Here is a 12,148-nt window from a genome sequence, read left to right on the forward strand (position 1 = left end):
TATGGGACTATAGGCCTACTGAAGGCCAACAGGCCTACACTCAAATATGTAAAAGAAAGTGCGCGTTCTAAATTTCACTAGCCTTTATCATTAACAAATGTGGGGATGGCCTTATAGTTGCAAAGCAAATATAAAACATGTTCTCTAAAAGTGTATTTATTAGTAATATTATTTATCTCAGTCATACCTTTTTTTTAGGCAAATGATGATGATAATAATAATAATAATAATAATAATAAAGTATATGTTTGATGTGGCTCAATACCAGTAGAAGGCCATTTATTTTGAGTGAACATAATTTAGGCCTATTGGAAAATGTCAGACTTTGTGCGCATGCAGAGAAAAATCATTTTTAAAATATGTTAGTTGTCAGTTGTATATATTTTTGTTTAGTTCGCTAAATGTATAGGGCCAGGACATTGTGACAATTGATGCTGCAGAAAAGAGAGAAACTTCCAAAGATATGATCATAATCTGCATTTTATTGAAATATTCTCCAGGAGCTGGCAATAATAAATATCATCATTAATCAACAATGTACAAAAATAAAGACACTGGTCTCTGGCATAACAAATTCTGTTCAGCAAAACAGCCATGCTGGGGTCATTGCTGTATACACCATGCAGAAAAGAAGGAGCGCGCATGAGGGACGCACAAAATCACATGACGCACAACAGTCAGTCCTTGTACAAGGCACAGCACTCTTCGATTTCACAAAATGAGGATAAAATAAACGTCCATGCAGCAGATTCCGGTGCCACTGCATAACACAAGACACTCAAGACCAGGTCAACCTTTTACCTCTGGCAAAATTATACGTCCTTGTTACAAGGAAAAATAAAGTTTTTCTTTTAGTCAAATCAAGAAAACACACACAGCATGCAGCGATGCCCAGACACTCCCTATAATCTGTACAACCTATGTACATTTTCTATATAAACTTTATACAGTGTTTGACACAGTCTCTGTCTGTTAGTGCGTTATTTCATGGTGTCCTTGCTGTCGGCAGTGAGCCTCGTGAGGCCGCTGGATGAGATGGGGATGTGCGGAGGAGGCTGGCAGATGGCGCAGGGACACGGCAGTCCTGCCCAGTGCTGGAAGCCCGAGCCCAGTGGCAGCGCGGGTGGAGCAGGGGGCGAGCCCTTCATCAGAGAGTGCGGGGGTCTCATAGAGGCCAGTCCGGGGAGAGAGCCAGGCAGCGACCCGGAGGCAGAGGTGGAGAGCAACGGATGAACCTGATGTGCCGCTGCCGCTGCTGCTGCTACTGCTGCAGCCACTGGCCCTCCCGAGTGTCCTCCAGAGTGAGCCCCGGCGACTGTCCCGCAGTGGAACGCGGAGTGTTGCCCGCCGTAGATCTCTCCAACTAGCCGCTTCATTTCATCCAGGGAGCTCGTGAGCATCAGGATGTAGTTCCGCGCGAGGAGAAGTGTAGCGATCTTTGACAGCTTCCGCACCGAGGGCCCGTGCGCATAGGGCATCACCTCGCGTAGCCCATCCATGGCGAGGTTCAGGTCATGCATGCGTTTGCGCTCTCGGCCGTTGATCTTAAGGCGAAGTTGGTACATCTCTTCCTCAGTGACCTGCTTCTTCAGCTTGTACTTACTGCTGCCTTTGCTGTCGCCGGACCGCAGGTGCTCGGGGGTCATCTTGTGACGCTCGGTGTTTGAAGTGGAGGACACGGAGGAAGCCACGTGGTGGTGCGGGAGATGATGGTGCTCGCGCAAGAACATGTCATCCATGTCCGGGGAAGATGCTCTGCTGCTCGCGCTCGAATCGGAATTCATTTTATGTGCGCCTGGGCCCAGGTCCTCTCTCTCTCCTTTACTCTCTCTCCTCTGTCTCTGCGGAGTGCGCGGCGTCAGCTGTTATACCGTCCACTGTGTCACTGTGTGTCTGTGCTGTGAGGCTCGTTCACAGGCTATTTATACGCGCGCAAGGCTCAGAGCTTTCCTATTCGGCCGCGGGTTGAAGGGTTGACGGGGAAGGGGCGGTGAGCTGGGACTGTCCCATTCACTGCCATTATCAGTGCGCGGTCGGGGGCGCAATGCCGCTCCTCTGTTCCCCGCGCTCTGCTTTCTCTTTTCTTTTTTCTTCTTAACGTAAATATATATCTTGATGTAGTTTATAGATTTATACTTCTCCCGTATCATAGGCTACATTGTGTGCAATGTGATTCTGTATTACCCAAACTATTTCTCTGTGGTCTCATGAACGGTCAGTTGTATTTCATTCTGTTTACTTCTTTTGGTTTAAACTGTTTTTGATGGCATTTTACAGAAAGCATCGTGATTTGCTTTGGACGACCTGTAAAAATAACCCATTTTATGCAGAGTATACCATTCATCTTTATAATAAGGAAAATGGATGCTAAGCAGAATAATTTCCTCAAATGTATTATTACTTATTTTTATGCCTCCAGCGTTGAGCTGATTCTCTGTTGGAGAGCAGTGGAACGCGGGAAGCTCTGCTGCGTAAAGGCACGCACCAGAGGAGGTACTGCTGAAAGAATAGTAATAAAAAAATATATATAATTAATAGGCATATAATAATAATAATAATAATAATAATAATACATTTGTTTTTATTAGTCATCATTGATTACCTATTTTACGACAGATAACAAAGAGTCCACTCTGTTTAATTTTTGAAAAAAAAAAAGTGCTATAATTTTATGTATTAGTTTTATTAACTTGCCCCTGAGTTTTCACTTCAATATTTGCAAACTGTACTTAACAAAACAAAAACTTTGTTAGTGACAGATGTAGACAATAACTGGTCAAGTAGGCTACATGAGACTTAAAACACTAGACGTTAAGACTTTTAGCATTGTTCCACTCTGTGCTCTCTCCACTCTGAAGGGTCCACTCCAGATCTGTTGTGTGCTGATGGAGAGCCAGAGAAGGCCTTAACAAAAACATGTGGACAAACTCTGACCACCACCAACTCCACATCCCCCTGCCGTTCTCCATCTGCACCCGCTCCTGCCTCCCACCCACATAAAAACTGTCACAGATTATTCTCCACCAATGAGATCCCCTTGGTCAAAGCATTAAAAAAACTGCATTCACGTTCCTTATTGTTGGTCCAGCAAAAGAGACCAGCTCATAAAGGTGCGGCCAGTGCCTTTGCTCTCTCTTGGTGGCATTAGAAAGTGTAAAGCTTTGAATACCAATTGCTTGAACGGGACATATGTGAATCCGCTGTAAGCCTGCTAATCCTGTCCCCGAGTGTTTCTTTGTGTGGAGGGGGCTTCCCCATACACCACAGAGAAAGTGTCCCTAATCCCGCCAAACTGCTCCGATAAACTGGAGAGGACACTGAGGGGGCCTATAGGACCAACATGTGTCTGTGAAGGCAGGTATATGACGATTGCTAGAATATTCAGTTATATAGAAATTTCATTCAAAAATAGTGACACTAAAAACACACAAATCACATAAGACTGTAAACTGAATTGTAGTAGCAAATCTTGCATACATATTGTTTTGTAAAATTAAAATACACTAGTTTTAATTCAAATTTTGTGTCATACTATTCACATCATTAGTTCAATAAGCTATAAACAGCCTTTAAACTGAAATGTTTTTTTAAACGAAGCCATTATTTTTATTATTATTTTTGTAGATTTTTTTTTCTCAAAAAATAAATGAATAAATATATATATATATATATATATATATATATATATATATATATATATATATATATATATATATATATATATATATATATTATTATTATTATTATTATTTTATTTTTTTTTTTTTTAACCTTCTTGACATGTGTTTGCTGCTAGCCGCCAGCTGTTGTTTTTTTGTATTCACAGTAAAAAAAAATTGTAAGATAAACTGCATGCTGATATTGTTAGCCTATTTGTTGTTGCCAACCTATTTATACATTTGGATTATTAAATTTCCTATTTAATCAAATCCTTTTAAATGTCTTCCAGTCCCTGTGTGCAGGGAGTGCAGATCCCTCCCATGTTCCCCTGGAGTATAAGCTCTCCTACAGAAGTGCACTTACAGTTTCTCAGGCGGCAGCGGTCAGTCTGCAGAGTCACAGCTTTAACAGAGATGTGCTCCTTAATATCAGACCCACAGCAGTGGGTGGGGGCAGTCCCTGTGGTGGGTGGGCCAGGCCTAATGAGCCCAGGGCAGGACAGAAGAAGTGAGGGGTGCCCCAGTGTACAGCGAGGGCCCTGAGAGCTGCCCTGAGAGCTGCCCTGAGAGCCGCCCCGGGGGCTCTGTGCACAGGAGAGGTAGGAGGAGAGATGTAAAAGTACAGGGGCAGCCGTGGCTAAGGCCAAGGTCACTCCAGACTGATACAGTGACCCCAGACATGACCTGCCCAATTGGAAGAAAAACATTTTCCAAGGAACAGCCATTCAGCTTCATAACAAAATTAGTTTTACTTTCACTTTTGAAGTCAGAGCCTGAAGCCGTAGCATTTGAATGGCAGATGGATTACGGAAAAGTGGAACCACATTAAAGCCTCATCTTCACCATTAGTTTGTAGGTAAAACACTTTGAATAACTTTTGAAAGAAGACTTTTTTGGCTGATTCTTCTTGGACTAATTCTGCCTAAAAGTGGATATCAATAAGATTTGTGTCTTTCTCCTCTGTGTAGCACAAAGTAAACAAACCTTCAAATTATGGGCAGCCTTTAATTAAAAGAATGATCAAACACTACAGCGCTAAGGAGCATGAATATGGCCAGACTCATTAATATCTGTGAGTCTGTTTTGTTCTCAGGAAGACACAGGCTTTAATTAGGCAAAAACAAGTGAAACTAATGTTTTGAAAATTCTATAAAACAAACCTTCATGTCTTGTTTCATTTGGTAGAAATGTTTTAATACAATCACAACTTTAGAAAGTACAGTACATGAAGCATGGTGGTGAGGAGATTAGACAATTTTTAAAATAAATTTCTTAGCTAGTATCCCACTGTTATTTATGGAATCTTTCTGTAGAACTTCGATCTCTCCTGATGACTTTTCTGACAAAGCTTGAAGAAACTTAAACTCTTTATAAGTCCAGTGTTTGTTTGTTGTCTCACCTTGACAATGGTCGACTGCTTGTTTCCTGTGGTCATCACAGGATGTGTTCTGAACTGTGCTGTTAACTTATTTATTTTGCTTTATCTCTGTGAGAGCAAACAAACACTGATCTAATGAAAATAAAAGCAGTGCAGAGTTGAAAGTGCTGAGACCAAATGAACCTCTTTGGGAAAGCTTGTAAAAAAAATGTCCTATGAAAAAGTCTTATATAGCACTTTTCCAGAGGCTCAAACTTTACAGTTTGGTGCATTATTCATTCACTCCATACCTAGTGGTGATAAGATACTATTGTAGCCACAGTTGCCCTGGGGCAGACTGATGGAAGTGAGGCTGCCAATCTGTGCCATCAGCTTCTCTCCTACACCAACATTGATTGTTGGTGTAGGAGTGCGTGGCATGTGATTTTCCTGGTGGTCTCTCATCTAAGTACTAACCAGGCCCAACTCTGCTTAGCTTCTGACATCTGAGATGTAGTGGCTGTTTAGGCACTACATTTGCCCCATTGGAATGCACTGGATCAACCTGTTAGAAGCAGTGAGCAGCCCTCTCCATATCTTTGTTCTAGACTTGTGGATAGATCCAAATGAAGAACATTAGCCATGACCTTCAGCAGTGAGTATGCAACTTTCCAGGAGACCTATGGATCACTTTTTTCATAATTTTGTGCCATTTCTAGAGTAAATTTATAATAAGCTTTTCTCTGTTTTGTGCACTGTATTGAACAATTGCTTTAGTTATTGTTGGTAACTTCAATAGTTTTTCACTTATTCCCTTGTAATTTACTGAAGAACACTGCAGCAATAAAATGCATTTTGTATCAGACTCCCTGTAAAAGTGACAAAAGGAAAGAGCATATGTCACTTGTAACTGCATTGACACTCCAGCTGTTGAGTGGTAACCTACATCCAGACATGGGTCCCGTTTACCCCCTCACTCATGTCTTACACCACACATGTTTAATCTCTCCTAACCCACAAACAGCGCCTTGTATGGGGACCCCTGCCTTATTTTCTGGTCATGTGCACCCATTGCTCTGGGCCCAAGCGGACACAAAGTGACACAGCCAGTAGAATGAGCAGGAGAGGAGACGAGGAGCTGAGAGGAGAGAAACAGGGAGGTGGTCGATTGTCCAGAGTTGAATGAGATGTTTAAAAAGAGAAGTAAAAGCTGGAGAAGGATTGTAGCTATGGCAGTGGTCTGCGTGTGGCATAAGTGAGTATTAGTTTCTATGAGTGACAGTGATACAATGAGGACTCTCTAAAACAATCTTGTAAGAAAAGGGAATACTTGAAGAAATCATTTACACTTTGGTGTAACTACACTTTTAATAGCCTTAATAAAGCCTGATTTAAGACTAATTCATAATTAACAAATAGTTTATTAAGAATGAGTCAGGCTTATAACTACATATTATTTACTGTAACCTAACTCTTTAATTAAGTTTTTTTACTTAATTAAAGGGCTTAATTAAAGGTGCATTGTGTAACATTTCTAGTGGAGGGCCTGCCACCTGCTTGTCTCCATGGAAATGTTTTTTTGCTTTGTCTATTATGTTCCACAATCTAGTTACAGCACTATGCTATATAACAGTTCATATCTGTGGAGAAACGTCTCTACTCACAGAAGGAATTATTGAGCAACGAAACACCTGTAATGAATAAATTCTAGATGGATATGTTTAATGTCATACCATGGAACATTCCATGCAAAGCAATAACATCTCCATGGAAATGAGTAGATAGTGCTTGCGCAATGCACCTTCAAGTATTTGTTCATGCAGGTGTTGTTATTATTAAGTGATACCACAAAATCTTTTCCATTTCTGGTGAAATAGTTATTTAGAAATGATAAAATTACTAGTTAGTCCAAGCTGGCTTGGGGTTGGTATAGAAGTTAACTAACCAAATGTATTCAGTTTCATGTATTTATTAGTTTATTTTATTGGGACCATATACTTTCATTAATTTTTGAGTAAATGGTAAACCCACCCTACGAAACAAATACATCAGTATTAGAATACATAGAAGAAAGCTGCACGAATTATATATAAACTAATTAAAATACAGAAAACATTTTAGAAAACAAGTTTGAAAGACTTGTCATTGCATCTCTATACAAAGTGAGTTGAAATGATACATTGCTTTTTCAAACAAACATACAAAAGTCTATAGACAGGTATTAATTAACGTTATGAAGATGATTGATTACGTAATAAGATAAAGAACCAGTCTCACCTCAGCTTTAGTGAATTGGTAAACTAAGTGAAAAAAAAATCAGCCAACATCTAGAATACTCCAAAAAGCAGCTGATGTACAAACATATCATGGAATAAGGTGACCCATATATTTGACAATCTATAGCTGCATAGAAAGTCAACAATAAAAAGTCTGAGATGGCCAGGCTTCTATTAGGAGAGAAAATGAGTTGATTGCGGTCAGACTACTGTAGCTGATCACAAACAGAAATATAACTGACTCAAAAAATGCCATAGACACACCACTTGGCTCCTCTTGATTTGATGGAGCAGTGACTCTACTCCAAGCTCCTTCTGAGTGAACAGACTAATATGTAATTTAAGACTATTAAATGTTTTCTCTCTGTATAGACCATCCATTGATTAAATGTTCATAAATAAAAGGGATTAGACTTTGGTTTACAAATACTGACCTATAAGTCCATTATCAAGTTCATTAAATTGCTGTAAGTAAATCAAAAGTGAAACATAAGACTCCCATGGTATATTGCTGGAGCCTGTCCAAACTCAAATCAGACCTTATACTTTCTGAGAATAGATGATAAATCCTCCATAAAATTAATTCCCTGCATATTTTAGCGCTCCACCAGAAAGTTTATGGCCCAAGAATAGAACAGACAAAAGAACTTTATCAAACAGAGATGTAGTTTATCTCCTGCTCCTATAGAGTACTGTATTTATGAACCTGGGGTATAGAATTATGCACTTCCTGTATGGTGTATGTGTGTTTTTGACCACAAGCAGCCATAATAAAAAGCACAACAACACAAGCCACATTTTTCAAGTTTGTTTGACGTATTTAAAATGCTAATAACCAGTTTATTATGTGCTACATCAAATGCAAATGTTCTGTTTTACTGCTGCAAAGTTGGAGGCGATGCTAGCATTTGCATATCTTATGTCTGTCTCCTTAGCATGCACGCAGGAGCCGGAGAGCGGGCAGACTCCCAATAAATAACATTAACAGGCACATTAGATAAACAAGCTCCCAATGATGCGGCGATTAGCCGGGGATGTGGATCCAGTTGTCCTTTAAATTCAGGTGTTTGACATAGCAGCATATGGTCTCCCCAAATCAAAACAACGGCCGCCTTATCTGTGAGCAGACGGATAAAAAAAAAAAAAAAACTTAACTGCGAACGCTTTACGATGTTGAGGAAATGTGGAAGAAATTTTCCTCTTTAAGACCAACTGGCGACTGCTGCTTTTGTATGTGTGTGTTTGTTTTTTTATGGACACAGTTAAAACAATAGTTCAGACTGCTGTAATGTTCAGCTCTGCCCAGAGTCATTATCTCTATGGAAGGTGATTCAGAAACACGACAATATATGAAGTCCATAAATGCAGCTATGTATTACAGTTAAAGCAGTGCAGTCTGTCAAAGCAGCAATGCATTATGGGAATGCAATGGGTTCAGTGACACTTTAAGGAGCTCTCGCTCTGTTCAGCATGTTGATAGTTATTGCGTTGTGTTTAGCATTAACCTCCCGAACTTTTTACTCTAGTTATAAGTTAAACATTTCTGTTCATTGTAAATAAAACCAACACAAGGATTTCATAGAAATATTTAATCATATGCCAGTGTGCTCAAAGAGGCAAGTCAGACAATTGTTTTGCCCAAGGACACAATGGCAGTATGTCTTTATCAGCATCCTTCACCACATTGAAAGTTTAATTTAATCATGAACATTTATAGAACAAATAAGAGCATGTGTGAATGACCTATTTGTATTTCACCAAACAAATGCTACTTTTTCAAGACGTTGACCAAAGACTTTGTTGACAGTTGAATTGCTGTGATCGAACCACTTGTCTGAATTGATCCGGCTATTAGAAAATATGTGATTCAGACTTTATAACAGATAATGTGTAATAGTAATTTGTTACTATGTTTTTCTGATACTTTATGTATGGTACTGTAAAGGGGATCTCCTCTGACTCCCATGGTGATCATTATCCTCATCATTTCAATTCCCTAATCTTACTCCACTCCTTCATCTGTAGTACTTTAAACTATATGTGACTATACGTTCATTTGTCTGTTTATTCTCAGTGTACACATACTCCACTGACCACTCCCCACTCTTCTCCAAAATGTCCAAGTGTTTGCTGTAACGCTGTCTTTCTCCTCGCCTCTGCGTCCTCTCTCCATGCTCTCCATAATCTTAGTCTCCCTCTCTCTGGCTGCTCCTAATCCGCTCCACAGCCGTGAAAACAGTCCATGAGAGAGAGCTGACCCGTTCTAATAGGCCTAGGCCACCACCCACAAACTGGAGCCCTGGAGGGTCTGGCCAAAGGCACACACCAAAACACAGCGCGCCTCATCTGGGCTTAGTGTACTTTGTAAGGGGTCGTGGTCAGCTGGATAGAGCAGCATTGTCCAGACCTACATTATTAGCCTGATTTGGCCTTAACAGCACTTCCATAAGAGACGGTGGATGAACGCTGGTGAGGGTAGAATAGGCGGGTCAGGGCGGGATGGCGCACATAGGCCTACGCGTCTGCTGCTGTGTTTGGATGGAGTTAAGCGACTTGCCAAAAATATCTTAAATAAGTTAAAGTAGCTTGAATTAATGGGCCTGCATTATGCTTTCTTCTGTATATAATGTTGTTTCCTCATCAAAAAACATACCTGGAGTTGTGTTTTGTTTCATTCACACGTTTAACACACAAACCCGACATATTTAGGCTGACTTCATCTCTCAAACTAAAAACACTTACCATACAAATAATATAATTATCTGGATCATTTCAGCCCTAGAATTGTCAGTATCTACTGAACAAAAGGCAAAAAGGAGCTGGTAACTTAAAAACTACTGCTACATGACAAGGTGACATCACAAGGTGGAATAGAGCATTTTAAGTTATGGAAATACAGACAGATTAATAAAAAATGATTACTCAACATGTGTTAATGAAATAAAACACAACTCATTGTATTTTTCTGATGAGGTAACAACATTGACTAACATAGTATGATGATGATGTGATGTAAAATAGGACTTTAAAATGTATTTATCTTGATTTAAATACATTTTCATAAGGCAGAGATAAAATGTCATTTAAAGGTGGTCCTAGTGAAGAGTTTGTCCCCTGCTTGTTTTTTCTGAAATTGCTTTACCTAGAATGTTCCACAATATGGCATTAAACTTATCTTTCTCCATTGAAACAAGCAAGTGACACCACCTGTCCAAGTTATATGTAAGATCTGTGGAGAGGTGACCCTGTGCAGTGTAACTGTGCATGTTTTTTCATATCATTGAATTTAAGTCATGTAGGTAAGACTAATGCCATACTGTGGAACATTTCAGATGAAGCAATTAGATCTCCAGGGAGACAAGCAGGCGACAGCTTCTACACCAGAAAAGATTTATAGTCCATCATTAAAATTTCAGGGTCATGTCATTTTGAAAACTGGCCTCCCAAGTAAAAAGGAAAAGTTAGGGATTGCATAGTTACCACTAACTTAAAATGCTGTATTTATTCTAACCATAACTTTGTTATGATCTTTTTGCATTTAATCTTTGTATAGGGACTGTGTGTACACTTCAGTCAAATTAACATGACGGGAGCAGATATGGACAAAGTGGAGGAATTTAGAGTTAGACAAAACATTTCATTTCTTATACATGTAAAAAAAAAAAAAAAAAACTTGAAAGTTTCCAGTTCCTATGTAAATGAGTTGAATGAAATATCTTAGAGTAATGAGACTAATCCGCTTGCACCACAGTTGACATCTTTAGGGTACATATGTCCACAGGCCCTGGTTATAAAACAGATCACACAACACAGTAAGGACATCATACACATTTTGCACACTGCATTTTATGTAGATTGCAATAGTTTTTTGGGGGGATGAATTTCAGTATCAGCTATATCACCACCTTTGTAATTGTCTAAGTTAGGTCATAAAATGATTGATTTTTTCTACACTTCGTGGTTAACTTAACTTTTTGGCGTAGGCTTTGTGAAACTAAACCACAACATTTACAGGCAGGAAATAATGATGAGCCATGACTCTTTTCTATACATCACAAGTGCTTTAAACTTATGCCCGTTATTATTTTACTCCACATTTATGGTCTGAAGCAACATCATCCCACAGCCACAGTCAGACATAGCCACTAATTAAGGGTGTTTTCACTTTAAAAATCAATCACCATATTTAAATTGCGACTAAATTTGGAACCAAATTTGGACTAGACCAGGACTAAACCAGGACTGGAATGGGACCAGTTTACATTTGGACACAAACTGGGCTAAAACTAGTACTAGGACAGCAGGGTTTTAACCATCATCCCTAAAACATGCTCCGTCTGTTATCTGAAAGATTATACAATTATATAAGCCAGGAAGGTGTGCCAAATGCAAAGATTGTTAATGAAGTTCCACAGTTGTGTCTTTCTTGTCTTTCTTTTAAAAAAAATATTATTTCACCTGATTTCTCTTTCATGCGGGGCATCACTGCATAGTGATCCACTCTGGTGTGATTTGGCCTGAGTACCCAGTGGTAAGAGGGCGCATTTTGACAGACTGCAAAACTGCTATCCACAAGTTGATCAATTACATTCATTGACAAGGAAAGTTTATTCTAAAGAACTATGAAGCTGTCAGTCATTTGTAATTGAGTTTTATGTGTTCCTGCGTACCCTCCTCCACATAATCCTTTCCCCTTGTAACTACACATCTCTGTGCTTTACAAATGGGAGCTGAGTTCCCATGATGTGGCTGGGCTGATTTATGTCCCCTGCACAGTAATGAATTATACACATTCACAAAGTTGGTGGTTGAAGCCTGCCAGATCTGTGCCGCCCGCTCCTCTCCTGCTCCATCTG

General features: G+C 39.6%; 1 protein-coding gene across 1 annotated transcript; it reads right to left on the bottom strand.

The window, feature by feature from the left end:
- Nucleotides 1-980: 980 nt before the first annotated feature.
- Nucleotides 981-1,784, bottom strand: olig3 (oligodendrocyte transcription factor 3). The gene has a single exon (XM_020921551.1). The coding sequence runs from the start codon at nt 1,782-1,784 to the stop codon at nt 981-983; it is 804 nt and encodes a 267-aa protein (XP_020777210.1).
- Between the last annotated feature and the right edge of the window lie 10,364 nt (nt 1,785-12,148).

This window comes from Boleophthalmus pectinirostris, unplaced genomic scaffold (genome assembly GCF_026225935.1).
Source record: "Boleophthalmus pectinirostris isolate CB_2022bp ecotype Guang Dong unplaced genomic scaffold, ASM2622593v1 HiC_scaffold_5, whole genome shotgun sequence".
In the NCBI taxonomy this organism is placed as follows: domain Eukaryota; kingdom Metazoa; phylum Chordata; class Actinopteri; order Gobiiformes; family Gobiidae; genus Boleophthalmus; species Boleophthalmus pectinirostris.

Coding starts and splice junctions, on each gene's coding strand:
- olig3 (XM_020921551.1), bottom strand. CDS start 1,784: ATGAATTCCGATTCGAGCGCGAGCAGCAGAGCATCTTCCCCGGACATG.